We start from the raw sequence: 24,866 nt of genomic DNA, 5'->3' as shown, positions 1-24,866 counted from the left end.
GTATAATCATTCACACAACAGGACAGTTTTGGGGTTTTGGGAACATATATTTTGTGATGTCCCCACAATGTACCCAACCCGACTGTTCCCACAACCTAATGAAACATTCTGTGAACCTTTAAAGAACAGACAAAATGTGTTCTGGCAAATGTTTCATACAAACATGGTTTAATCAACAGCGCAACTGGACAGTTTTTGTGTTATGAAAACATTTGCCACAACCTTGACGAATCAAATTTTGGTTTGCTGGGAAAACATTGCAGGTACATTGTGTTATCACCTGGAAACCTAATGAGAACTTTTTGGGAATGTTCTATGGTGGTTGGTACAGATGTTGTGCACAACATTTTAGTGAATGCTAGGAGAACATTCCAAGGATATTTCATTTAAAATAATTAAATAACATTTTTATTTATCAAAAAAATTATCATCCCAATAGATAAAACCCTAAATAGAACTTAATGGGAATCTTCGCTAATGTTCTGGAAATGTTCCCTGTTTGCTGGGATAATACTATGTTGCATTCCTGATATGATGTTCTCATACAAGTAGGACTGTTTCCTTGACAGAGGAGATCATTTTTTTATAGTAATTTCCTCCAAGTCTACAAATTTTACTGCAATTCAAAAATGTTGCCATGGGGCAGAGAGAATATTTGTAATATAAGTAATTTCATGCAATTCTACTGATCCATAGGGTGGAGAGAAATGTTTGCAGTTTTTAACATGATATCCGAGAGTGGGGGCCACCCGGGTCGGTAATTCAACCATGATCACTGCACGCTTAGAAAGCTGGCTAGACTAATTAACCGATCACATTTTTTTTGTTTGCTGACACGGGCTAATTGAGTGACTATCAGTGACTGACATAAGAGAAAAATTGCTGGTGCACAAACAAATTTCGAATTTGCACTTTGTGTATACAGTAAGTTGAGACCTCGACTGAGTTCCTTTTAAAAAAATGTATCCCCGGGCCTACTTAAGGCAGTCCCGTCTCTGTTCTAGGGGAGTTAACATGTATGCCTACACCCATTCTAATATCTCACCGATTTCCTGTCTGTTCAGTCTTTTGTATGAATAAACATAGCAATCAGATGTGATCACCTTTCCCATTCTTTCTTTTCTCCTCTCCACAGTTTGTTCACAGTTTTCCAAAGGAGTCTACGCCATCATCGGACTGTATGACAGGAAGACCATGAACATGCTCATGTCATTCTGTGGGGCTCTCCACGTCTGCTTTGTTACACCCAGTTTCCCCATAGAAACCAACAACCAGTTTGTGATCCAGCTGAGACCGGAACTCCAGGAGCCCCTCATTGCCCTGATCCAGCACTACAAATGGACCAAGTTCGTTTACATGTACAGCTCACACTCAGGTACTGTTCATCATTCGGTCATTTTTGTTTTGTGGAACCTCTTGAGAAAGTCAAACTGTACACTAGGCTACTTGGCAAAAAGAGATGCATACTTTCACAATACACAGATAAAGCACAGTTGATCAATGTTAAGCTCAGGCGTCTCTGCAATTGTTGTTGTGGATACATTTGAAGTAACCAAGCTATCATTCTGGATACGTTCTATTATTGAAGTATTTGTGGATATATTGTTGATATTTGTTAGGTGTATTCTCTCTCAGTTCAGAGTGGCATTAATTGAAACGGTTTGGAATGTTGTACAGTCAGACTCGTCCAATTAAAGTTTGCTATACTGTTTCCTCTCTGACAATGAGTGTTGCCATGCTGTATATGGTATGTGATATTGTTTTACAACATCTGTGGATGTATTTGTGTTTGTTAAATGCGTTGTTTGGTATTCTGCCAGAAGCTCCTCTAGATGTGTAAGCTGTACTCTGTAAACTGTACGTCCTCAATGCACATTTTGTGCTTGGATGGGCATATTTAACTGCGATGGTCTCCTATGGGAAATGAGCCCCTGGTGCGTGTTCCTCTTCAATTTGCAGCCACTCAACTGTAACCTTCACTCAACTTCAGTGCCATCAGAAACAGATGCAGCTAGTAGGAGATGTGAACTGCTTAATGATGCAGAGTCTGGTTGATGCAGTGGATGTGCCCAGGACATGTAGACCTAAGTGTCTGAACCGTAGATGAACAAATATAATTACATAATGTGTACTTGCTTGCTTATTTTTTAACATGTACAGTGTGTGATCTGCACACAAGTGGTTCTTTGACAATGGATAATTTTTTGTTGTTGTATATTTCCGGTGAGATCCATGCAGCGGGACAAATGCTCCATCGATTTGTTTATCTAGCCATAGCGCTTTAGTCTTGGACAAGGAACTCAAGGTTGTCGACTTCTTCATGACACATCCGAGTGACACACCCCCCTCACCGCCATTGATTCAAGCCCTGTTGCCTGGATACTGCACCGCACAGTCAGTGGTTATTTAAGCCTTTTAGGGAACTTCACTCCAATGTTTATGTCTGTGACTATGTGTCTGTGTAATGTGTGTGTGTGTGTGTGCGTGCGCTGAGGCTTACATTACATATGTACTCTTCAGGATATAACCAGAGATGAATCACTCCTGCATTACTCTAACTCTAAAGCCAGAGCTCAGGCCTCGAGATACCACACTGCCCTGCTCCGTTGTGTGACGCCTCAAGGCTAGACTCCAGAGAACAGTTTTGTAACCATACGGCAAGACATGATTCCCCGTAGTCTGGTGGGTAGGACCATTGGGCCAGTAACTGAAAGGTTGCTGGATAAAATCCCTGAGCTGACAAGGTAAAAATCTGTAGTTCAGCCCCTGAGCAAGGCAGTTAAACCCCAACAACTGCTCTCCGGATGCAGATGATGTAAGTGTAAGGCAGCTCTGATTCAGAGGGGTTAAATGTGGAAGATGCATTCCGCTGTACAACTGACTAGGTATCCCACTTTCCCTTAAGTGTTACATTACAGTATGATTGCTAGGGCTGGAACGATAGCAGTTTCACAATATTTTTTTCCCCCATGACTAAACTTCAAACATGAAGCAGACCTTGGTCCTTTAAAAACCTTCTGAATGTAAAATATTGTGTGTTATAGATTGGAAAATAAATGCATGTGACTCTGGATGACAACACCGTCCTGATGTTTGTTTACAACATTAGGGCTGCATTTCTAAAGAAGTTAAATTCCTTGCCTAGATACTAACTAGTATCACGATACTGGTATCGTCCTGGCCCTAATGATTGCCCTCACAGACTACAAGAGGACTGTAAAAGGTTTAACTTGTTTTTAACTTTTTGTGTTGTATGGTGTCTTTTGTTTTCCCGTGACTCTTTATAATTGTAAGCCAGTTTTCTGGCTCCTCTTTGCTAGTTTACACATATGTTTGCAATAGTGAAAAGGAAGACAACACCAATGTTTCACAACAAAGGCTCAGCCTCTTAAAACCTAGACATGGTCTATATTATAAAGACCAAAATCCGCACTGTATATCGGGGTTAAAAAAATCTACACTACACAAATAGAGACAGTGCAGAAATTGAATTTGGGTTTGTGCAACATTTTAGAGGAGCTGTGATGGGCAGGTCAGTGAAAGCAGTAGAGAAAGGGACCGATAGGAGCCCAGGCTGCTTTCTTTGCCAATCCCAACACTGATCTCTTCCGTTTCACTGCTGCAGTGGTGTGACGCGTTGCTAGCGCTGAGACAGATAGAGGGAGCACAGCGTTTGTCTCCCTAGTTTATCTGCAGGTTAGTGCTGCTCAGTGGACGATAAAGCTGGTTTGCTCTCCAGTGTGAGACAATTTCACAGCTGCTGAGATGAGCTCTATGTGCCTGTACAGAGACGACAGGAAGTGTATTGCAAGGCGAGCAGAGGCAGTTTAAAAATGTGATTCGACATAGTGTTTTAATTCACATTAAATGCATTTAAACCTCACTGTTACTTTTGACAACCTACTTTTGTCATCTGTTGCGTAATCCATGTCGCAACTAAAATTTGAAAAACGCCACTTTCTGTTTCTATATATGACAGAAAATAACAGACTTAGATAACCATTCAATCTCTCTCAGAGCATGAAATATTTTGTTTTTACTGCTAATGAATGCAAAGGCAAAATTATTATACATAGCACACATCACTAGGAGATTTTTCTTGCCAGATCACATGGTCAGGAAAAGTCTTAGCCCTGTGCATCACGTATGCATGATGTAATTGCTCTATCTGCATACAAATTAAAAGCTGTGACTAATTTTATGAGTGCATTACTACATAGACTGCATGGCTCCAGTGATAGCTTGATATAGAAAGGCAGCAGCTTGCTGTGGTTCCAAATGTATGATCTCCATTTGGGTGTACTTGGGTATTTTTGGTAAATGATATGCATTGTTAATGTTTATGCAAATCATATGCGGTGTAGAAAGAGATCTATATTCATAATTTCTTCTCTACCCAGACCTACATGTCATCTTATGCTCTTCCTTCTGAACAAAGCTGTTGTTTTAGAGAGAATTCTGAGGACTTTGGTACTGAGGTCACCCACTGGTTGATTCAGACAACATGTACTACTATAAACAGAGGGCCAGAGAAAAACAACAGCAATCTCTCCCACATCACAACTAAAGAAATCATCTCCCACTTTGTTCATGCCAAGGAGGTTTTGGGGGGCTACCTTAATCAACATCATCTGCACCCAGGGAGCAATTGTTAGGGGTTAACTGCCTTACTCAAGGCAGTTATGTTTTGAGGGAATACGGAATGGAAGATCGCACAGAACTTTTGGAAGAGTTAGAGAAGGAAAGTGAACGTGAAGAGATTGAGGACAAATTAATTGTGGGGGCGGTACAGTGATGACTGCTGAGAAGGAGCTGAGTGTAGAGGGAAGCGGTGTGATGAGGAAGGTTGGTGCCAAGTGCAAAAAGCATTCGAACAACAGCATTAGAACACAGGTTCTAATTTCTTAGAGATGGAACCTGCCGAAAGTATGGATGTAGTACGTGCGGTGAGGACCGCCGAGGTCGGGCCTCGTCCCGAGGATGAAAAGGATAATTCTGGCTCAGTGGCAGTGAGATTTGTTGATCCATATGTGGTGTAAGGTTGGGTGGAGAAGAGGTTGGGGACTTTTGAGTTGGTGAGAGTAACTCGGAGCGGAATAGTGATGATTTATTGTGTTTCTTCAGTCCAGAGGGAGAGGGCGCTACGGATCACGTGATTAGGGACAAGACATGTGACTTTCTTTGCTCTCCGGAGCAAGTCGCCTTTGAAAGAAGTGATAACAGAGGTGGCATTGAGTGTTGAGGAGGATCAGAAATGTAATATTGCCAGTGTCTGTGATGCCCGCCATTTGGTGCGATGCAGACCCCCGGTGGAGAGCGTGGGGAACCAGAGAAGTGATTGTCTGTCCTGCTGTGTTTTGGTGTAGAGTCTTTGCCTGACAAGGACAAGTTAGGAAGTGTAAGTTATCCCTTGAGAGCTTTTGTTTTGAAATACTACAATGTTTAAGGTTTCAAGTTTATGTGCATGTTACAGCAGTGTGTAGAAGGGAGATTCCTAGATATGAAAGTGTGCAGGAGTGCATGAGGCGAAGGAATGTGTAGTATCGGTGAAGAAAGTTGTGGGGGTGCCAATGGGGCTGGAGTTTCGAGGTGTCCAATGAGAGAAAGGCAGGTTGAGGTTGCCAGGGTTAGAGAAGTAGAGAAAGTGTTGTATGCCGAAGCAGTGAAGAGTGTGGTAGAGGAAGATGGTTGCAAGGTGAGGGATACTGAAATGATTCCTGTGAGTAGACAGAGAGCGATGGGAAGAGTATGTGCTTCAGTAAGGTGGGCTTTTTAGCATTCATAGCCATGCTTGTCAATTGTACTGCATAAATGGATCAGAAGTCACAGAAAATAGAGGTTGTGGTGGCACCAGCTGAGAAGTACTTAGGATTACGAGGATTTACTACAAAACAGTTGCAGGGGGTGTTGAGTGGTAAAAGGAAATGGGCATACCTAGTCAGTTGTACAACTGAATGCATTCAACTGAAATGTGTCTTCCGCATTTAACCCAACCCCTCGGAATCGACATCCACGTCATCGGCACCCGGGTTAACTGCCTTTCTCAGGGGCAGAAAGACAGAGTTCGGGAGTGTTCTGTCCTCTCAGACCGTTGGTCTGGAGGATGATTAGATAGGGTTAAATAGTGGAATGGGGTGGTGTTTTGTTTGTTGTTGAGAGGGCTAATAATTTTATATTACCATATGAAGAATTTAATGTAGGTAGGTCACACAACAGTACAGTAGGTGGAGGTGAAGGCACCTAAAAGTTGAATGCGATCCGCCAACCAAATCCTAAAGGTGGCGGCTTGCCTTTTTAACAATGCCTGGAATTGCCTCTATACTATAACATATGAAAATGCTAAGTAGCCTACTTACCTGATGAATTATAAAGTAATTTATCAGGTTGGTCATTTTCAGGTCAAAGCTGAAGTTGGTGTGTTTAAATTGCATCTGATACTTTTGTTTTAGCTCTATTGTTAATTGTTGCCTTAACAAGATTGCCTAGCAGTGGTACTTTGTAGGAGGCTGTCTGTTTTGATCAAAAATGTGATTTGAAGACAGTCACTCTGGTATTTGGAAATTCAGGCATTTGGAAATTGCTACCAAGGATGAACCAGACTTTGAGGTCTACAATTTTTTTCTGAGGTCTTGGCTGATTTCTTTTGATTTTCCCATGATGTCAAGCAATAAGGCACTGAGTTTGAAGATAGGCCTTGAAGTACATCCACAGGTACACCTCCAATTGAATCAAATCATGTCAATTAGCCTCTCTGAAGCTTCTGAAGCCATGACATCATTTTCTGGAATTTTACAAGCTGTTTAAAGGCACAGTCAACTTAGTGTCCCACTGGAATTGTGATACAGTGAGTGAAATAATCAGTCTGTTAACAATTGTTGGAAAAATTACTTGTATCATGCACAAAGTAGATGTCCTAACCGACTTGCCAAATCTATAGTTTGTTAACAAGGAATTTGTGGAGTGGTTGAAAAACGAGTTTTAATGACTCCAACCTCAGTGTATGTAAACTTCCGACTTCAACTGTTCATAAATTGCTTTCATTTCTAAGTGGTAAAAAATATGAAAATAACATCAAATAAAAGGTGACATTCTGCACTGTCACCTCATATGACACATTTTATCAAGACAAATGCCGGAATATAGAGCCAAATTAAACATTTTAGCTTCACTGTCCAAGTACTTTAAATGTGTAGGGGAGTGTACGATATGTCAGAAACAATGTCTCAGAACAGACGATCCTTATTTTCATGCTAATACTTCTGCTTCAAAACGGATTTACATAAACAGAAGGGCACACGAGAAAGAAAACCCAAGCCTCACTTCCTCCACCACATCATTAAACATATGGGTGAACATAAATCGGAGGAAATTTATATGGGGGGGAATATTGATGTGCCGGTGTTATTGATACAGGGAAGGAAAGGCATTGATACAGGGAAGGAAAGGCATTGATACAGGGAAGGAAAGGCATTGATACAGGGAAGGAAAGGCATTGATACAGGGAAGGAATGGCATTAATTCAAATGGTTCAGCTGCAGTCGCACGTCACCCATCTAAGTTCCAAGTCGTGTTCCTCAAGGAGAGAAGAGACGTGAATGGGGGAAGGAAGGGGAGAGGGGGGCCACTGAAGTAGTTCCCTCCACTTCATAGGCTCTTTTTACTATGATCACCCCCAACTGCATAATGTCTTCAGATTAGCTGTCTTCAAACATACTTCCTCCTTGTCTTCCTCATTGCAAAATACTCTAGCCTTTCCATTTCCAGTATTAAACGGGGGGGAAGCCATTTGAAATGCTAAATGTGTCCCTTTTTAAACTTTGGGCCTTTGGGAAAGCAGATACGAAGCAGCACATATAATTTGGCTGAGGAGAATAAATAGGCATGCAGACAGCAGCATGGTGCCTCAGCTTGGCTGTCAATTTTAGGTGTGGTGACAGTGATTTCAGGTGACTGGTGTGAAAACAACCTGCGCAGCTCTGCCTCGCACGCAGTCTGCTGTTTAGCTCGGTGATATCCTCTGTTCCCTCTATGCAGTGGCACTGTGCTAAACAAACCACTCCTGATCAAAAAGCATTATGAATTTATAATACCCATTTATTTACCAAGGTGGATTTAAAGGCAAGAGTACACATAGTATGTACAGTGCCTTCAGAAAGTATTTACACCCCTTGACTTACACATTTTGTTACAGCCTGGATTCCAAATTGATTCAATTGTTTTTCTCACCCATCTACACACACACACACACAATACCCCATAAAGTGAAAACAACATGTTTTTTTACGTTTTTTGTAAATGTATTGAAAAATAAACATGTTAGAAACACATTTGGCAGTGATTACAGCTGCAAGTCTTTCCGGGTAAGTCTGTAAGAGCTTTGCACACCGGGATTGTACACAATTCTTCAAGCTCGGTCAAGTTGATTGTTGATCATTGCTCGACAGCCATGTCTTGCCATAGATTTTCAAGCCGATTCAAGTCCAAACTGTAACTAGGCCACTCAGGAACATTCAATGACATCTTGGTAATCAGCTGCAGTGTGTTTGGCCCTGTGTTATGGGTTATTGTCCTGCTGAAAGGTGAATTTGGCTCCCAGTGTCTGTTGGAAAGCAAACTGAACCAGGTTTTCCTGTGGGATTTTGCCTGTGCTTAGCTCTAGTTTCAAGTTTTAATGTCACATGCACGTGTACAGAGAAATGCCTTTGTTGCAAGCTCTAAATCCAACAATGCAGTAACAATAACAATGTAAAACTAAAAATAACAAGTTAAAACCAAAACACAGGAGAAATAAGAATAACATGATAAAGTAAGCAAGTATACTATACAGGGTCAGTACCAGTACCATATTTAAAATGTCAAGGGATACTGGATCGACATACATACATACACACATACATACATACCGACATACATACCATACATACAACCGTTAAAAAGTTTGGGGTCACTTAGAAATGTCCTTGTTTTTGAAAGAAAAGCAACAACAACAAAAAATCTTAATTAAAATACATCAAATGAGTCAGAAATACATTGTCTACACTGTTAATGTTGTAAATGACTATTTTAGCTGGAAACGTCTGACTTTTAATGGAATATCTACATAGCCATTCAAAGGCCCATTATCAGCAACCACCTCCTGTGTTCTCCTGTGTTCTCCTGTGTTCTCCTGTGTTCCAATGGCACGTTGTGTTAGCTAACCCAAGTTTATTATTTTAAAGGGCTAATTGATCATTATAAATCACTTTTGTTATTATGTTAGCACAGTTGAAAACTGTTGTCCTGATTAAAGAAGCAATAAAACTGGCCTTTTTTTTAGACTGTACGCCTATGTAGTTATTTATAATATCTTTTGAAAAGCAGTTTCCAGCCACAATAGTCATTTACAACATTAACAATGTCTACACTGTATTTTTAATGAACTTGATGTTATTTTAATGTGCTTTTCTTTCAAAAACAAGGACATTTCTAAGTGACCCCAAACTTTCGAACGGTGGTAGTATACAGTTAAAGTTGGAAGTTTACATACACTTAGGTTGGAGACATTAAAACTCGTTTTTCATCATTTCCACAAATGTCTTGTTAACAAACTATAGTTTTGGTAAATCGATTATGAGATCTACTTTGTGCATGGTACAGGTAATTCTTCCAACAATTTTTTACAGAGATTATTTCACTTAAAATTCACTGTATCACAATTCCAGTGGGTCAGAAGCTTACATACACTAAGTTGACTGTGCCTTTAAACAGCTTGGAAAATTCCAGAAAATGATGTCATGACTTTAGAAGCTTCTGATAGGCTAATTGACATCATTTGATTCAATTGGAGGTGTACCTGTGGATGTATTTCAAGGCCTATCTTCAAACTCAGTGCCTTATTGCTTGACATGGCATCAGGATATATGATAAACAGTAGCAGCAGCATATATGATGATTGTATGGGAGTGGATCTGTGTAGAGTCACTAAAAAAATCTAAATCAAATGTATTTATATAGCCCTTCGTACATCAGCTGATATCTCAAAGTGCTGTACAGAAACCCAGCCTAAAACCCCAAACAACAAGCAATGCAGGTGTAGAAGCACGGTGGCTAGGAAAAACTCCCTAGAAAAGCCAAAACCTAGAGAGGAACCAGGCTATGAGTGGTGGCCAGTCCTCTTCTGGCTGTGCCGGGTGGAGATTATAACAGAACATGGCCAAGATGTTCAAATGTTCATAAATGACCAGCATGGTCAAATAATAATAATCGCAATAGTTGTCGAGGGTGCAGCAAGTCATCACCTCAGGAGTAAATGTCAGTTGGCTTTTCATAGCCGATCTCTACCACTCCAGCTGTCTCTAGAGAGTTGAAAACAACTATACATGCATGTGCATGTTATGTGTGTGAGAGCAAATGATGGAGTGAGTGTTTGTATGTGTGTTGGAGTATCAATGTGATTAGTGTGTAGGGCCCTGTGAATAGACAGTGAAAAATATAGGAATAAAATAGAAAATGTCAACTCAGCTGTTAGCTATTTAGCAGTCATATGGTATGGGGATCATAACCTGTTCAGGAGCCTGTTGATGTCAGGCTTGATGCACGCTTGTCGTGCGGAAGCAGAGAGAACAGTCTATGGCTTGAGTGGTTGAAGTTGTCAACAATTTTCCAGGCCTTCCTTTCACACTGCCTGATATAGAGGTTCTGGTTGGCAGGAAGCTCGGCGCCAGTGACGTAATGGGCTGTCCGCACCACCTTCTGTAGCGCCATGCAATTGAGGGCGGTGCTATTTTCATACCAAGCAGTGATGCAGCCAGCTAAGATGCTCTCAATGGTGCAACTGTATATATTTTTTAGGGTCTGACGGCCCATGCCTTAACCTTTTTCACGACTGCGCGTATGTGTGCGGACCATTTTAAGTTCTTAGTGATTTCGACATGAGGAACTTGAAGCTCTTGACATCGCTTCACTGCAGCCCCGTCATTGTGGATGAGGGCGTGCTCATGCCCAAATTTGCTGTAGTCCTTCCAGCCCCACACTGCCAGGTCACTGACCACCTCCCTGTAGGCTCTCAGCGTCGCCAGTCATCAGGCCTACCAAGTCGTGTCGTCAGCAAACTTGTGATGGTGGGTCAACATGGTGTACAGGATGGGACTAAGCATACACCCCTGTAGGGTCCCCGTGTTGAGGGTCAGCTTAGCGAGGTGATGTTGCCTACCCTCTCCACCTGGGGTCGGCCCATCAGGAATTCCAAGTTCCAGTTTGCAGATGGAGGTGTTTAGTCTCACTCCATCAGCTTCCTAAGCTTGATGACGAGCTTGGAGGGGACAATGGTGTTGAACAGTGAGCTGTAAACAATGAACAGCATTTTTCACATAGGTATTCCTCTTATCTAGGTTGGGTGAGGACAGTGTGGGGTGCAATTGAGATTGCGTTGTCTATGGCGGTATGCAAATTGGAGTGGATCTAGTTGATGTGTCTCATAACCAGCCTCACCAAAGCACTTCATGATTACAGATATGAGTGCTAAAGCCGGTACTCATTGTGGCATGAAGCCTTTGAGTTCTTGGGAACAGGAAGGATGTCCATCCTAATACATGTGGGGATTACAGACTGGGACAAGGAGAGGTTGAAAATGACCTTGAGTATATTGGTTAGCTGTTCTGCGAATGCTCTGAGAATGCACCCTGAAATACCATTGGGCCCCGCGGCCTTGTGGGTATTGACCTGATTAAAGACTTTACTCAAGTTGGCCCCGGAGAGCGAGATCACCCAATCTTCTGGGTTGGTGGCGCCCCTCACTTTATTGTCCCCCCAAAAAACTCCCTTGTTATTGACGATGACAAGCATACCCATAACATGATGCATTCACCACCATGCTTGAAAATATGGAGAGCAGTCCTCAGTGATGTGTTGGATTTGCCCGAAACATAATGCGTTGTATTCAGGACATAAAGTACATTTATTTGACACATTTTTAGCAGTTTTACTTTAGTGCCTTGCAAATAGGATGCATGTTATGGAATATTTGGGTTTTGTGCAGGCTTTCTTTTCACTCTGTCATTTAGGTTAGTAATTGTGGAGCAACTACAATGTTGTTCCATCCTGAGTTTTCTCCTATCACAGCTATTAAACTCTGTATTTGTTTTAAAGTCACCATTGAAATCCCTAAGCAGGTTCCTTCCTCTTCGGCAACTCAGTTAGGAAGGACGCCTGTATCTTTATAGTGACTGGGTGAATTAAGACACCATCCAAAGTGTAATTAATATGCTCAAAGGGAAATACATTGTTTGTTTTTTACCCATCTACCAATAGGTGCCCTTCTTTGAGAGGCATTGGAAAACCTCCCTGGTCTTTGTGGTTGAATCTGTGTTTGAAATTCACTGCTCGACTGAAGGACATTACAGATGATTGTATGTGTGAGGTACATCGATGAAGTAGTCATCCTAAAATCATGTTCAATACTATCATTGTCCACAGAGTGAGCCCATGCAACTTATTATATGACTTGTTAAGCACATTTTTACTCCTGAACTTATTTAGGCTTGCCATAACAAATGGGTTGAATACTAATTGACTCTGCTTTTCATTTGTAATACATTTTTGAAAAATATATTTCCACTTGACATTTTGGGGTATTGTGTGTAGGCCAGTTACACAAAATCTTAAAGTAAAACTTTTTAAATTCATGCTGTAAAAGTCAAAGGGTGTGAGTACTTTATGAAGGCACTCTTCTATAGAAGCTGATTAGAGAAAATCAACTCTGTTAATTCAATAGGTTTTGTAGGTCACAACAAAATTGTTGTGACTTGCTCCATACAGTAGGTGAGGTCAAGTAAGCAGGTGTAAATGCAATTTAAGTGGCTACAAAGGATGAAAAGAAATTACATATATAGACCTAAGTTTGGTTTACTTACTCAAATATGCCCAGACTAATTAGTATTTTCCTTTGGTGTTTGTCTTGTCATTTAGGCCTGACAGTACTCCAGAAGATTCTGGACACTGCAGCAGAGAAGACATGGCAGGTGACATCAGTGAACCTGGACAGTGGTATGGATCAGACGGCCTTCTTGAAGGTGGTTCAGGACCTAGAGAAGAAGAAGGAGTACAACATCATCCTGGACTGTGAGCTGGAGAGACTCAACATGATCCTCAACCTGGTAAATAACATTGGATTGACAGACTGTCCAGTAATGAAAAGGGAGATAGATGTAAACTAGACACATTACTTCAATGGTGGGATGGGTTCACTCCAACAAGAGGACCACTCAGCTAGAGTGACAAAATAACCCTTTCTCCTCTTACTTAAGTGTCACGTCTACTCCTGCTCCTCCCCTCCGGCGTGCGACGGTGCCGGAATACTAACCACCGGTCCTGGGAATCATCATTGCGTACACCTGGCACTCATCATTACGCGCACCTGGCACTCATAATTATGACTCACACCTGGACCTCATTACCTCCCCTTTATAGGTCCCTTTTGTTCATTCCTCAGTTGGTACTGCACCTGTGTTCATGTTACCTCGCTTCTGTCACGCTGTCTTGTTTCACGTTTGTTGTGTTCATTAAAGGTTTGACCTGCGTCTTTCCTCATGGTGTCATTGTTACCAACAAAAAAAATGGAAGCAGCAGGAAAATTGGATATCTCTCAGACGGTCGACGAACAGGGTTACCTTCTGCTTCAGCACCATGACCAGCTGGCACAATTGGGGATGCCCATGGATGAGGTCCTTCGCAGTTTGTAGGATCTCAAACATTTCCAGGAGGTGGAGAATACTCTAGAACCAGCCTACCCAGTGAGCCAGCCCAACAGCCCATTCAGCAAACTGCTCAGGGAAGCGATGCCCATTTATTCCTCCCAGAGAAATATGACAGTATCCAATCCAAATGCTGTGGCTTCTTACTTCAGTGCACACTTTATTTTACACACCAGATGGAAACCCCTACTACCGAGAGGTGTAAGGTTGCCACGGTTATTTCTCTGCTGACAGGGCGGGCATTGGAATGGGCTACGGCGGTCGAGGAGAAGAGCTAAATTCATGAGGGGTTCATGGCTCTGTTTAAATGGATCTTTGATCATCTCCCGGAGGGTAGAGAGGGAGGTGAGCATCTTCTTCAATCACGGCAGGGAGATCAGGTTGCTGCTGAGTACGCGCTCACCTTCCAGCGCTTCGCACGCTATTTAGAAGAGGTTTGCGCGACGAGGTCCAGACGGAATTGGCCTGCCGAGACGACAACCTTACCCTGGACGCGCTCATAACCTTTTCCGGGAGTGTCGGCATTCTCATTGCTTCTTTCCCTCCTTCAGCGAACACTCGGAATCAGAGCCTGAACCCATGGAGGTAGGGGTCACACACCTCCCCGCGGCGGAGCGCTGCAGACTGATACAACTGGAGCTCTGTATGTACTGTGGTCAAGGAGGGCACAGACTCCAGCGGTGTCCGGCACAGCTAAATCCTGGATCTACTAGAATAGCGGGACGGTCACGTGATCTGCCATCCCCTGGGCCAGGAGCTAATATTCTTCATCACTTCCTGCTAGGCTATTTTTTGGTGTCCATTTCGTTGGTTGACTTTTTAAATTTATTTTATTTAACCTTTATTTAACCAGGTAGGGTAGTTAAGAACAAGTTCTCATTTACAACTGTGACCTGGATAAGATAAAGCAAAGCAGTGTGACACAGACAACAACACAGAGTTACACATGGAGTCAAAAATAAACAAGCTAATAACACAATAAACTGTCCCTCATGTCCTGTGTCAACAGTTTTAGTGGATTCCGGTGCCACAGGGAATTTTCTGGATCAGACCCTTGCCGCCTCTCTCAATATTACTTCATACACGCCCTCCTCTCCTTTTCCGCTGCAAGGCCCTGATTGTCGGCTATTAGGTTCCGGAACCATTACACACATCACTCAACCGCTTACCCTCACTGTGGAGTCCAATCATCAGGAGAATATCCCCTTCATCACCAGTTCACAAGATCATCCTCGGCCTCCCTTGACTTCAACGCCATAACCACACCATTTCATGGTCGAGGATGAGAATCACAGACTGGTCACCTGAATGTCAGAGGACCTGTTTCCCTGTTCCCTGTGGTTCCATGTCGGTTGAGAGCCCTTTGGTTGCCTTTCAGCCCAACATCCCGGAGGTACCAGGATCTGAGGGAGGTATTCTCCAAGACCCGGGCCACCTATCTCCCTCATTGCCCCTGGGACTGTGCCATCAACCTGCTTGCTGATGCAACACCTCCATGCAGATGCATCTACCCTCTGTCTGTGGCTGAGACCCAGGCCATGGAGGATTACATTCAGGAGGCGCTCCAACAGTGGTTCATCAGCACTTCTACATCTCCTGCGTCAGCTGGGTTCTTCTTCGTGGCCAAGAAGGGTGGAGGATTACACCCTTGCACTGGTTACAGAGGACTCGAAGAAGTATTGGTGCCGTCTGCTGTCGAGCAGCTCCACGGGGCCCGCTTCTTCACCAAATTGGACCTGCGGAGTGCCTACAATCTCATCCGCATCCGGGAGGAGGATGAGTGGAAGACTGCATTCAGCGTAATGTCTGTCCACTACGAGTACTTGGTGATGCCCTTTGGCTTAGCCAATGCTCCGTCAGTGTTCCTGGCATTCGTCAACGAGGTGTTCAGGGACATGCTCAGACGCCGGGTGATCGTATACATTGATGACATCTTCATCTACTTGGTTAATCTGGAGGATCACATCACACATGTTCGAGCAGTCCTGGAACGCCTCCTAGCCCATCAACTGTTCGTCAAGGCTGAGAAGTGTCAATTCCATCAGAGGGCCTTCTTGGGTTACCAAATCAGCCAGCAGGGAGTGAAGATTAATGACAAGAAAGTAGATGCAGTCAGGTCATGGCCAGTACAACGGTTTTAGAAGTTTGCCAACTTCTACTGTCGATCATCAGGAATTTCAGCTCTCTCCTTAAGGGAGGGTCCATCAGCCGATGAGGCCTTTTGTCTTTGTTGTAACTTTAATGTGTTACAGAGTTAATGTCTAAGTTTATTCTTTGAACTGTATCTAAAGATATTTCTTTAGATTTATTTGCATATGTAATTGTATTGGGTTGTGTTGAATTACGCTTTTTGACTGCAAGTCCCAGAATGCCTTGCGAGAGGAATGAGTGATAACGCACCAATTATGTGCAGGTGCGGATGATTGTGGCTGACTTTCCAACAGCATCTTACCTGCATTGCTCTGTACCAAAACAATTGTTGTTAAATGTAACGTAAACAAGTATTCTTATAAGCTTTCGTATCAAACCCGACGTCCCGAGTCATTACTAAGAAGTTAGTTAATCTAAAAGTTGGTGCCGAAACCCGGGATATGAGCTGCGACGAAGAAGTGGCTGAAATGGCTGAGGAGGAACGTCGGCATGAAGCAGAAAGAATGAGACGAAAGCGGGGTACCATTCGAGGCGCAACAACGCAGATTTTGAATCAGATTGACGTGGAAATATCCCAGTCAAATCCGGATACCGATCACTTGAGTACATTGTTGGAATTGCTATCCGCTAAGGAGGACAGTTTGTTTGAGCTCGATCGTGGAATTGAACAGTTAACGCCATTGGACGGATTGGAGGCAGAGATTGCATGCACGGAGGATTACAAAGAACGCATTATCATGCTGAAGAGCCGTGCACAAAGAGTGATAACGAAGAAACAGGACGTCAATCCACTACCAGCCCGGGTGAGTGACGCTAACTCAAACATATCACAGAGACAATCAGTAAGGCTACCGAAGTTGATTATTGAGAAATTCTATGGAGATGTCAGTATGTGGCAGGAGTTTTGGAGCCAATATGAGACTGCTATTCACAACAATGATTCACTGTGTAAAAAAGAGAAGTTTACCTATCTGAAAACATATCTCACTGGACCAGCTGCAAAGGCAGTAGCAGGACTGATGTTAACAGACAGTAACTATGATAATGCAATCACTCTACTCAAGAGCAGATTTGGAAGGAAAGATCTTGTGATTAGTGCTCATATGTCATCTGCTGAATCTCACACCTGTGAAGAAATCCTCTGATCTAAATGCATTGAGGCAGCTATATGATGAATGTGAAATTCAGATTAGGAGCCTGGAATCACTGGGTGTAATGTCAGAAACCTATGGAAGCCTACTATTCCCAATCTTACTGCAGATGATTCCAGAGGACATAGCTCTTGACTATAGTCGTCAGAGGGGAGTAGATGATGAATGGAAAGTGTCTGAGATTATCAGTTTCCTACAGAAAGAGGTTCAAAGCAGGGAGAGAGCGCTACAAATGACAAGATCATACAACCAACAGAAAGAGAGCAAACCATGGAACAAGTCATGCTTCTCCAATGAAATGAAAACAAAAAGACCCAACATGCCCTCTGCTGCAGCACTGCATACAACCAGCCAGAAGGAACAACAAACGTGTCTATTTTGTGACAGTGCAGACCACAAATCAGAAAACTGCACTGACTACAATATTGCTACACGCAAAGAGAAACTAAAGAACATGGGAAGATGCTTTGTATGTTTAGGACAGAGACACATAGCAAAATTCTGTAAAGTCAAAGATGTGTCATGTGGAAGCAGACATCACATTGCGGTTTGTACCAGTAAGAGGAGGGAGGTGCAATACCCTACTGTTTCTGTAGATGCTGTTGTTTCCTCAGTTATTCCCCATTCAGTGAAGATGAAACCAGATGGACAGAACACTGTGTTGCTACAAACGGCAAAGGCATGGGTAGAAGGCCCATCGGGCAGGAAGATAGCTCGTTGCTTACTAGATGGAGGCAGTCAAAGAAGTTTCATACATGAAAACCTTGTGAAGGGCTTGAAGCTACCAGTAATCAGACAAGAGGCACTCACTCTTCACACGTTTGGCTCCTCTGCCCCAGCAACGTCCCAACGCAACACAGTGAAAGTCATCTTGGAGAATGTCTGGGACAAACAGCAGAGAATAGAGATAGAGGCAATTGAAACCCCACAAGTGTGCACAGCTGTGATGAAGGTTCCTGGTGAACAGATTCAGCATGAGCTCAGTAAAAGGGGACTGCAGCTCGCAGACTTTCCAGGAGATGACAATGATCCTGAACTCTCTGTCCTGATAGGAGCAGACTACTACTGGCAGATAGTATCAGGCAGAGTGGAGCGACTGACGGAGACGCTAGTTGCTTTAGAGAGCACCTTTGGATGGTCGGTGCAGGGACCCGTGTCCATGTCAAGTGTCGCCGAGGCAACTTGCATGTTCATCCCACTTGATGAAGACACACTAGTCTCCAAGCAATTGCATGCATTCTGGGAGCTTGAGTCTCTGGGTATTCTAAGCGAGAAAACACAGAACTCAGAGGAAACCGAGGCTCTACAAAGGTTTGAGGAAACAACCACCTTCAAAGATGGGCGATACCATGTGGAGTTGCCATGGAAACGAGAAATGCCAGAACTCCAAGACAACTATACGGTTTGAATGTCTGAAGAAAAGGCTGAAGAAGGATGTGACGTTGTACAGCAGATACAATGAAGTAGTAGAAGACTACTTACAACAAGATATGGCAGAGGACGTGCCCAAGGACAACGCATCAAGTGCAGACAACGTAAAATACTACTTACCTCACCATGCAGTACTCCGAGAAGATAAGGTGACAACAAAACTGAGAGTGGTGTTTGATGCCTCGTCCCATGAAGATGGCTGTCCATCTCTCAATGACTGTCTACTCACAGGACCGAACCTGAATCCAGATCTGCTCAGCGTTCTGATAAAGTTCAGACTACATGAGATCGCATTCATGGCAGACATCAAGAAAGCTTTCCTGCAGATATCCCTAGCAGAGAGAGACAGAGACGCCGTGAGATTTCTATGGCTCACTGGCCCACCAAGAGGAGAAAATGAAGAGGAGCTGCGTGTGCTGAGGATGAAAAGAGTGGTATTTGGAGCTTCCCCAAGTCCATTTTTGCTGGCAGCTACAATCAGGAAGCACCTGAAACAATATGAAACAGAACAACCAGAAGTTGTAGAGATACTGAGAGAGTCACTCTACGTAGATGACTTCATTGCAAGTTCACGCAATGTTGAAGAGGCTTACATTGTGATAACAACTGCAAAGCGAATGCTGTCGAATGCAGGCATGGACCTCTGCAAGTGGATGACCAATTCTCCTGAATTGAAAACAAAATGGGAGGAGAGTACGACAACTGACCACCCGTTGACGTTACAAACACAAGGAGTAGTGCTGAAGGTTTTAGGTTTAGTATGGAGGCCGGAAACGGATGACTTTGTGTTTGACCTCAGGCCGCTACTGAGCATTCTAAAGCAAAAGGAAAACACAAAGAGAAGTGTTCTGCAGTCGTCTGCACGTATCTTCGACCCTCTTGGTTTCTTAACTCCCTTCACCATCAGGATCAAGTGCATGTTCCAGGAAATGTGGGAGAGGGGACTCAGCTGGGACGAAGAATTACCACCTGATCTGACACGAGAATGGCAACAGTGGTGTTCAGAACTACCCCAGTTACACCAGCTCACCATACCAAGGTGGTACAGAACAGACATGCGGCCACAGAATAACCACACCCTGAAACTACACGTGTTCTGTGATGCAAGTGAAAGGGCTTACAGTAGCTTACTTGCAAGGTGAGTCACAAGACAGGGAAACAACAAGTCTAGTCGCATCCAAGTCCAGGGTAGCCCCACTTAAGAAAATGACGCTGCCACGCCTGGAGCTCATGGGAGCTGTAATTGGAGCGAGACTAGCAAACAACTTGATGACCACACTGAAAATGGAAGAAAAACAGATTAACATGTGGACAGACTCGATGATCGTGCTGCATTGGATTTGCAGCTCAGCTCAGAAATGGAAACAGTTTGTTGCGAACAGAGTGACGGAGATCCAGTCCTTGACCAATCCAGAGTCATGGTCACATATTGAAGGGACAACTAATCCAGCTGACCTCCCTACAAGAGGACAAACTGTTAGAAACTTGACACAGAGCGAGCTATGGTGGAATGGACCCAGAATTCTGACATCACCCAATCAGTCCGAAGAGACTGATGATAACAAGGTTCCGGAAGAGGTGAATATAGAACTCAAGTCCAGTTGCCAGGTTACTGTACAACTCGCAGCAAACAGCACAGACAGCACTGAACCTGTGTTGGACAGCAAAGGTACAGCAAACTGAAAAGAGTGTTCAGAGTCACTGCCTGGATAAAGAGATTCATAGCCAATGCTCGTACAACCATAAAGATGCAAGGTGAACTGACTGCTGACGAACTGTTCGATGCAGAAAAGTACTCGATTAAGGTAACACAACAACAGAGTTTCGGACAGGAAATCAAACTACTGAAGGCAGGAAAAAGCCTAAACAATGACTGTAAAATCAGAGAACTGAAACCTTTCCTGGACGAACACGAACTACTCAGTGTAGGAGGAAGACTGCAACAGTCCAACTTCACATTCAGAGAGCAGCACCCATGGGTTCTGCCCAATAAGTCCAGATACTCAGAAATGCTGATACAGTACCAACATGAGAAGGTGATGCATTCTGGAGCAAGAGACACTCTAGTACAAATCAGAGAGCGATACTGGATCTTGAGTGCTAGGCAGCTAGTCAAGAGCACAGTGGCAAGATGTATAGTGTGCAAGAGATTCAAGGCAAGGGCCGGACAGCAGGTCACTGCGCCTTTACCAAAAGACAGAATAACTGAATCCCCACCATTCGAAGTCACAGGTGTGGATTTTGCAGGACCGCTCTATGTGAAAGAAAATGGTTCTGTGAAGAAGTCATACATTGCACTGTTCACTTGTGCTGTAACCAGAGCAGTGCATTTGGAACTGGTCTCAGATCAGTCAACAGAGACATTCTTGTTAGCTCTAAAAAGATTCATCTCAAGGAGAGGATTATGCAAGGTAATCTACTCAGACAATGCAAAAACGTTCAAGAGAGCTGATCAGGACTTGAAAGAGCTGTGGAAGGCAATCGAAGAGCCCCAACTCTAGGCGTTCTTCTCAGAAAGGGGCATCACCTGGAGGTTCATCGCAGAGCGAGCAGCCTGGTGGGGCGGATTCTGGGAAAGACTCATCAGGTCAGTAAAAACATGCCTGCGAAAGGTTCTTGGGAGAGCTTCACTTAATTTTGAAGAGATATGCACAGTCCTGACAGAGGTTGAAGCTATCCTAAATTCTAGGCCTCTGACCTTCGTGCACAATGAGGTGGATGAACCACAACCCCTGACCCCAGCACACTTCCTGGTGGGTAAAAGACTAACCTCTTTGCCTCCAAAGCCATTTCCAGCTGACACTCAGCACCCAACGTTAAACGAGGGGGAAATGACACGCAGATGGAAGTACAGGCAGAGACTTGTGACCAGTTTCTGAAACAGTTGGCGAAGGGACTACTTGCTGGATCTAAAGTCAGCACACCGCTGTGACACACCACAGCCCACCCCACTGAAAGCGGGTGACGTTGTACTCATTGGAGAAGATAACCTACCCAGACAAACCTGGAAACTAGGAAAGATTGAGGAACTGTTTCCAGGCCGAGATGGCTTAGTTAGATCATGTTCAGTTCGTACTGCTTCAGGGACTTTGTTGAGGAGACCTATTCAGTTGATATATTGCCTAGAGATCTAGATGAACACAATTGTTCATCGGGGGGGAGGATGTTGTAACTTTAATGTGTTACAGAGTTAATGTTTAAGTTTATTCTTTGAACTGTATCTAAAGATATTTCTTTAGATTTATTTGCATATGTAATTGTATTGGGTTGTGTTGAATTACGCTTTTTGACTGCAAGTCCCAGAATGCCTTGCGAGAGGAATGAGTGATAACGCGCCAATTATGTGCAGGTGCGGATGATTGTGGCTGACTTTCCAACAGCATCTTACCTGCATTGCTCTGTACCAAAACAATTGTTGTTAAATGTAACGTAAACAAGTATTCTTACTAAAATAAGCTTTCGTATCAAACCCGACGTCCCGAGTCATTACTAAGAAGTTAGTTAATCTAAAAGTCTTCTCAAGGGACGTTTCACCACCACCCCAGTGCTGAAACATCCAGCTCCCACTATATCCTTTGTGTTGGAGGTGGACGCTTCCGAGGTAGGCGTGGGGCAGTTTTGTCTCAATGACAGGGGAACCATTCATCATTCTCACCGACCATCGGAACCTGGAGTACATACGGACAGCGAGGAGACTGAATCCGCGCCAAGCCAGGTGGGCCCTTTTCTTCACCAGGTTTATATGTCGCCCAGGCTCAAAGAACACCAAGGCCGATTCCTTGTCCCACCTCTACGATTCAGGAGAGAGCCCTGTCCTAAGTGAGCCTATAATCCTATCCTCCCGAGTAGTAGCTTCTGTGGTCTTGGACTTAGTAGCTCCTGTGGTCTGGGACGTATATGTGGAGAGCCGCCAGGGAGCCCGTACCCCTGAACTGTCCTGCCGGGAACACCTACGTTCCTACAAGGATAAGGGATCGGCTGCTGACCTGGGCACACCCCACTGTCGTCGTTGGACATCCAGGTATATCTCGCACCATCCACTCCATCACTGAGAAGTACTGGTGGCCCACCTTGGCACAGGATGTCACTTGTTATTTCAACTCCTGTTCCGTATGTGCCCAAATCAAGTCTCCCTGGAATGCTCCAGCAGGGAAGTTCCTACTGCTTCCCGTGCCTCAGCAACCCTGGTCTCATCTATCCATTGACTTTGTAACCAATCTCCCCTCTGACGGTTTCACCACCATTCTAGTGGTGGTGGATAGATTGTGAAGTCAGGTCTCCTCACTGCTCTCCAGGTTGCTGAGGCATTCTTCCAGCAGGTCTTCCGGCATTATAGCCTTCCGGAGGACATCGTCTCCGACCGTGGCACCCAATTCACATCACGAGTATGGAGGGCCTTCATGGAGAAGCTCGGGGTCACGGTCAGCCTCTCTTCTGGGTATCGGTCTCAGTTCAACAGGCAGGTGGAGAGGATGAACCAGGAGCTGGGGAGGTTCCTAAGGAGTCACTGTCTGGACCGGCAGTGGGCACAATTCCTTCCATGGCCAGAGTATACCTAGAATTCACTGCAACACTCCTCCACTGGGTTGACTCCTTTCCAGTATGTTCTGGGTTTTCAGCCGACCCTGGCTCCATGGACTCTGGGCCAGACCAAGGCTCCTGCGGTTGAGTGGTTCCGGCATGCAAAAGTGTGGAGCGACGCTCACCTGAGACTTCAGATTACCGTCCACAGTGAGACCCCTGTGTTCCACCCAGGGGATCTATCAGGAACCTCCACCTGCCCTGCAAGAAACTGAGCCCCTGGTTTGTGGGGCCTTTCAAGGAGGCTCAATGAGATGACGTATAGGTTATAGCTGCCCAGTCACTACCGTATCTCACACTTGTTTCATGTCTCCCTTCTCAGGCCGGTGGTTCCTGGTCCCCTAGCAGCTGCTGTCCCCCACGACCCATGTTACCTCGCATCTGTTACTGTCTTGTTTCATGGTTTCATTAAACGTTTTACCTGCACCTGCTTCTCGACTCACGGCGTCATCGTTACATTAAGTTTTCCCACTCAAGGTATTGACAAGGGTTCAGGTAGCCTTTTACACTTGTACCTTTATACTGGTTGAAAATGGCAGATTTGGACACTGAGTGCCAAAATTGGAACGCAGTAATATTTTGTACTCAGTAACATGTTAGAGCTCAGGAAATTTATTGGTTTTGCTTTACAACTGTTTAGAACTTGAACACTGTGCGCGCAACAAGAAGTTGCTCCCATCCCTCCCGGTAATTGGGCAACTTTTGCAATTTTTTGTTGTTGTCCGAGTAAGGGAAATCCTGTAAATTACGAGGACTCTATGTATTTTGAAAGATGAGACATTAAAGATTATAAATTCTGCTTTAATGTCACAAACAAGCCAAACATCAGTGAGTTAAAGTGCACTTCATTTCCATAAAACTCATGTGATATACACGGTTTGATGTACAGTTACAAGAATGCCTATGTTTGTATTTTTAAGAAATTTTGAGATGAACCGCACATAATGACAACCCGCTTCTCTGAATTGCCTTGTGAAAGCCTAACACTAAGATTGTATTTTATAATTTAACTAGTCATGTTGGCAATAGAACACGCTTCCAAATGATTCCCCCTGACCCAGATTGAGATTTATAATGGGCCGTTTTTGGATTGTGTAAACAACAGTAATTGTGTAAAGGCGGGGATGCAGGCCAAAACTAAGTGTGCTTGTTTTAGTTCCTCAACGACACAGCTAGGAGAACTCAAAAAGCAACTTGTGGTTGAAGACTCTTTGAGTCACCAAAGTGCATTGAAATTACTTAGGAACTGTACACACTTTGGACAGTTCCTACCCCAAATTTTCCAAGAATATCTGAGTGTATTTTCAGATTTAGTTATCAACAAATGCAGCAAAAAGTACAGTAAAGATCAAATGCACATCAAATCAAGTAATGTTTGTATTCCCTCTTGTGTCAAGTGAACTGTTGTGTCCTGACGTTTAGTCTAATGTTCCCATAATCTCAACTGTTCTGTATTTAAAATTCGAACCATGGTTATGCATTTCCATATTTCTTCTGCACGAAACACTTCCCCTGAGTGTAAGGGGTTAAAAGGATTCAGTTTGAACATGTAATGTCGATGGTGTCTCTGAGCTATACTTTACCAGTCTCTGGACAGGGGATAGTGGAGAGAGGTCTGTAGTGAAGAGAAAGATATCTATGATTTTAGATCATAACATCAGTCAGTTCTCCGGGAACAACAACAGTTCCCTGGTAAAAGTTATTTACTGTACTGGAAATGTCATCCCCACAGTGAGTATATTTAAAAATATATACAGTATATTTTTTTTTTTATCTTTCAAAACGATCAAAAATCTTTTTATAAATGTTGTGTATCTTGTTT

The 24,866-nt window shown here is 43.6% G+C and overlaps 1 protein-coding gene across 6 annotated transcripts in view; it reads left to right on the top strand.

Moving 5' to 3' along the window:
- The window catches only part of LOC110537819 (glutamate receptor 1), a 94,355-nt gene that overhangs the window by 31,563 nt on the left and 37,926 nt on the right, over positions 1-24,866 (top strand). For all 6 annotated transcript variants that reach the window (XR_005035027.1, XR_005035026.1, XM_036937848.1 and 3 more), the window contains exons 3-4: positions 1,136-1,375; positions 12,946-13,133. Coding sequence is in view for 4 of the 6 variants with exons in the window: in XM_036937848.1 (XP_036793743.1) it covers positions 1,136-1,375; positions 12,946-13,133 (428 nt within the window). In the remaining 2 variants the exon portion in view is untranslated. The remainder of the gene's footprint in view (positions 1-1,135; positions 1,376-12,945; positions 13,134-24,866) is intronic.

Source organism: Oncorhynchus mykiss, chromosome 12 (genome assembly GCF_013265735.2).
Source record: "Oncorhynchus mykiss isolate Arlee chromosome 12, USDA_OmykA_1.1, whole genome shotgun sequence".
Taxonomy (NCBI): Eukaryota; Metazoa; Chordata; class Actinopteri; order Salmoniformes; family Salmonidae; genus Oncorhynchus; species Oncorhynchus mykiss.
Note: the sequence above shows the minus strand (reverse complement) of the source record. Positions and strands in the feature narration are given on the sequence as shown.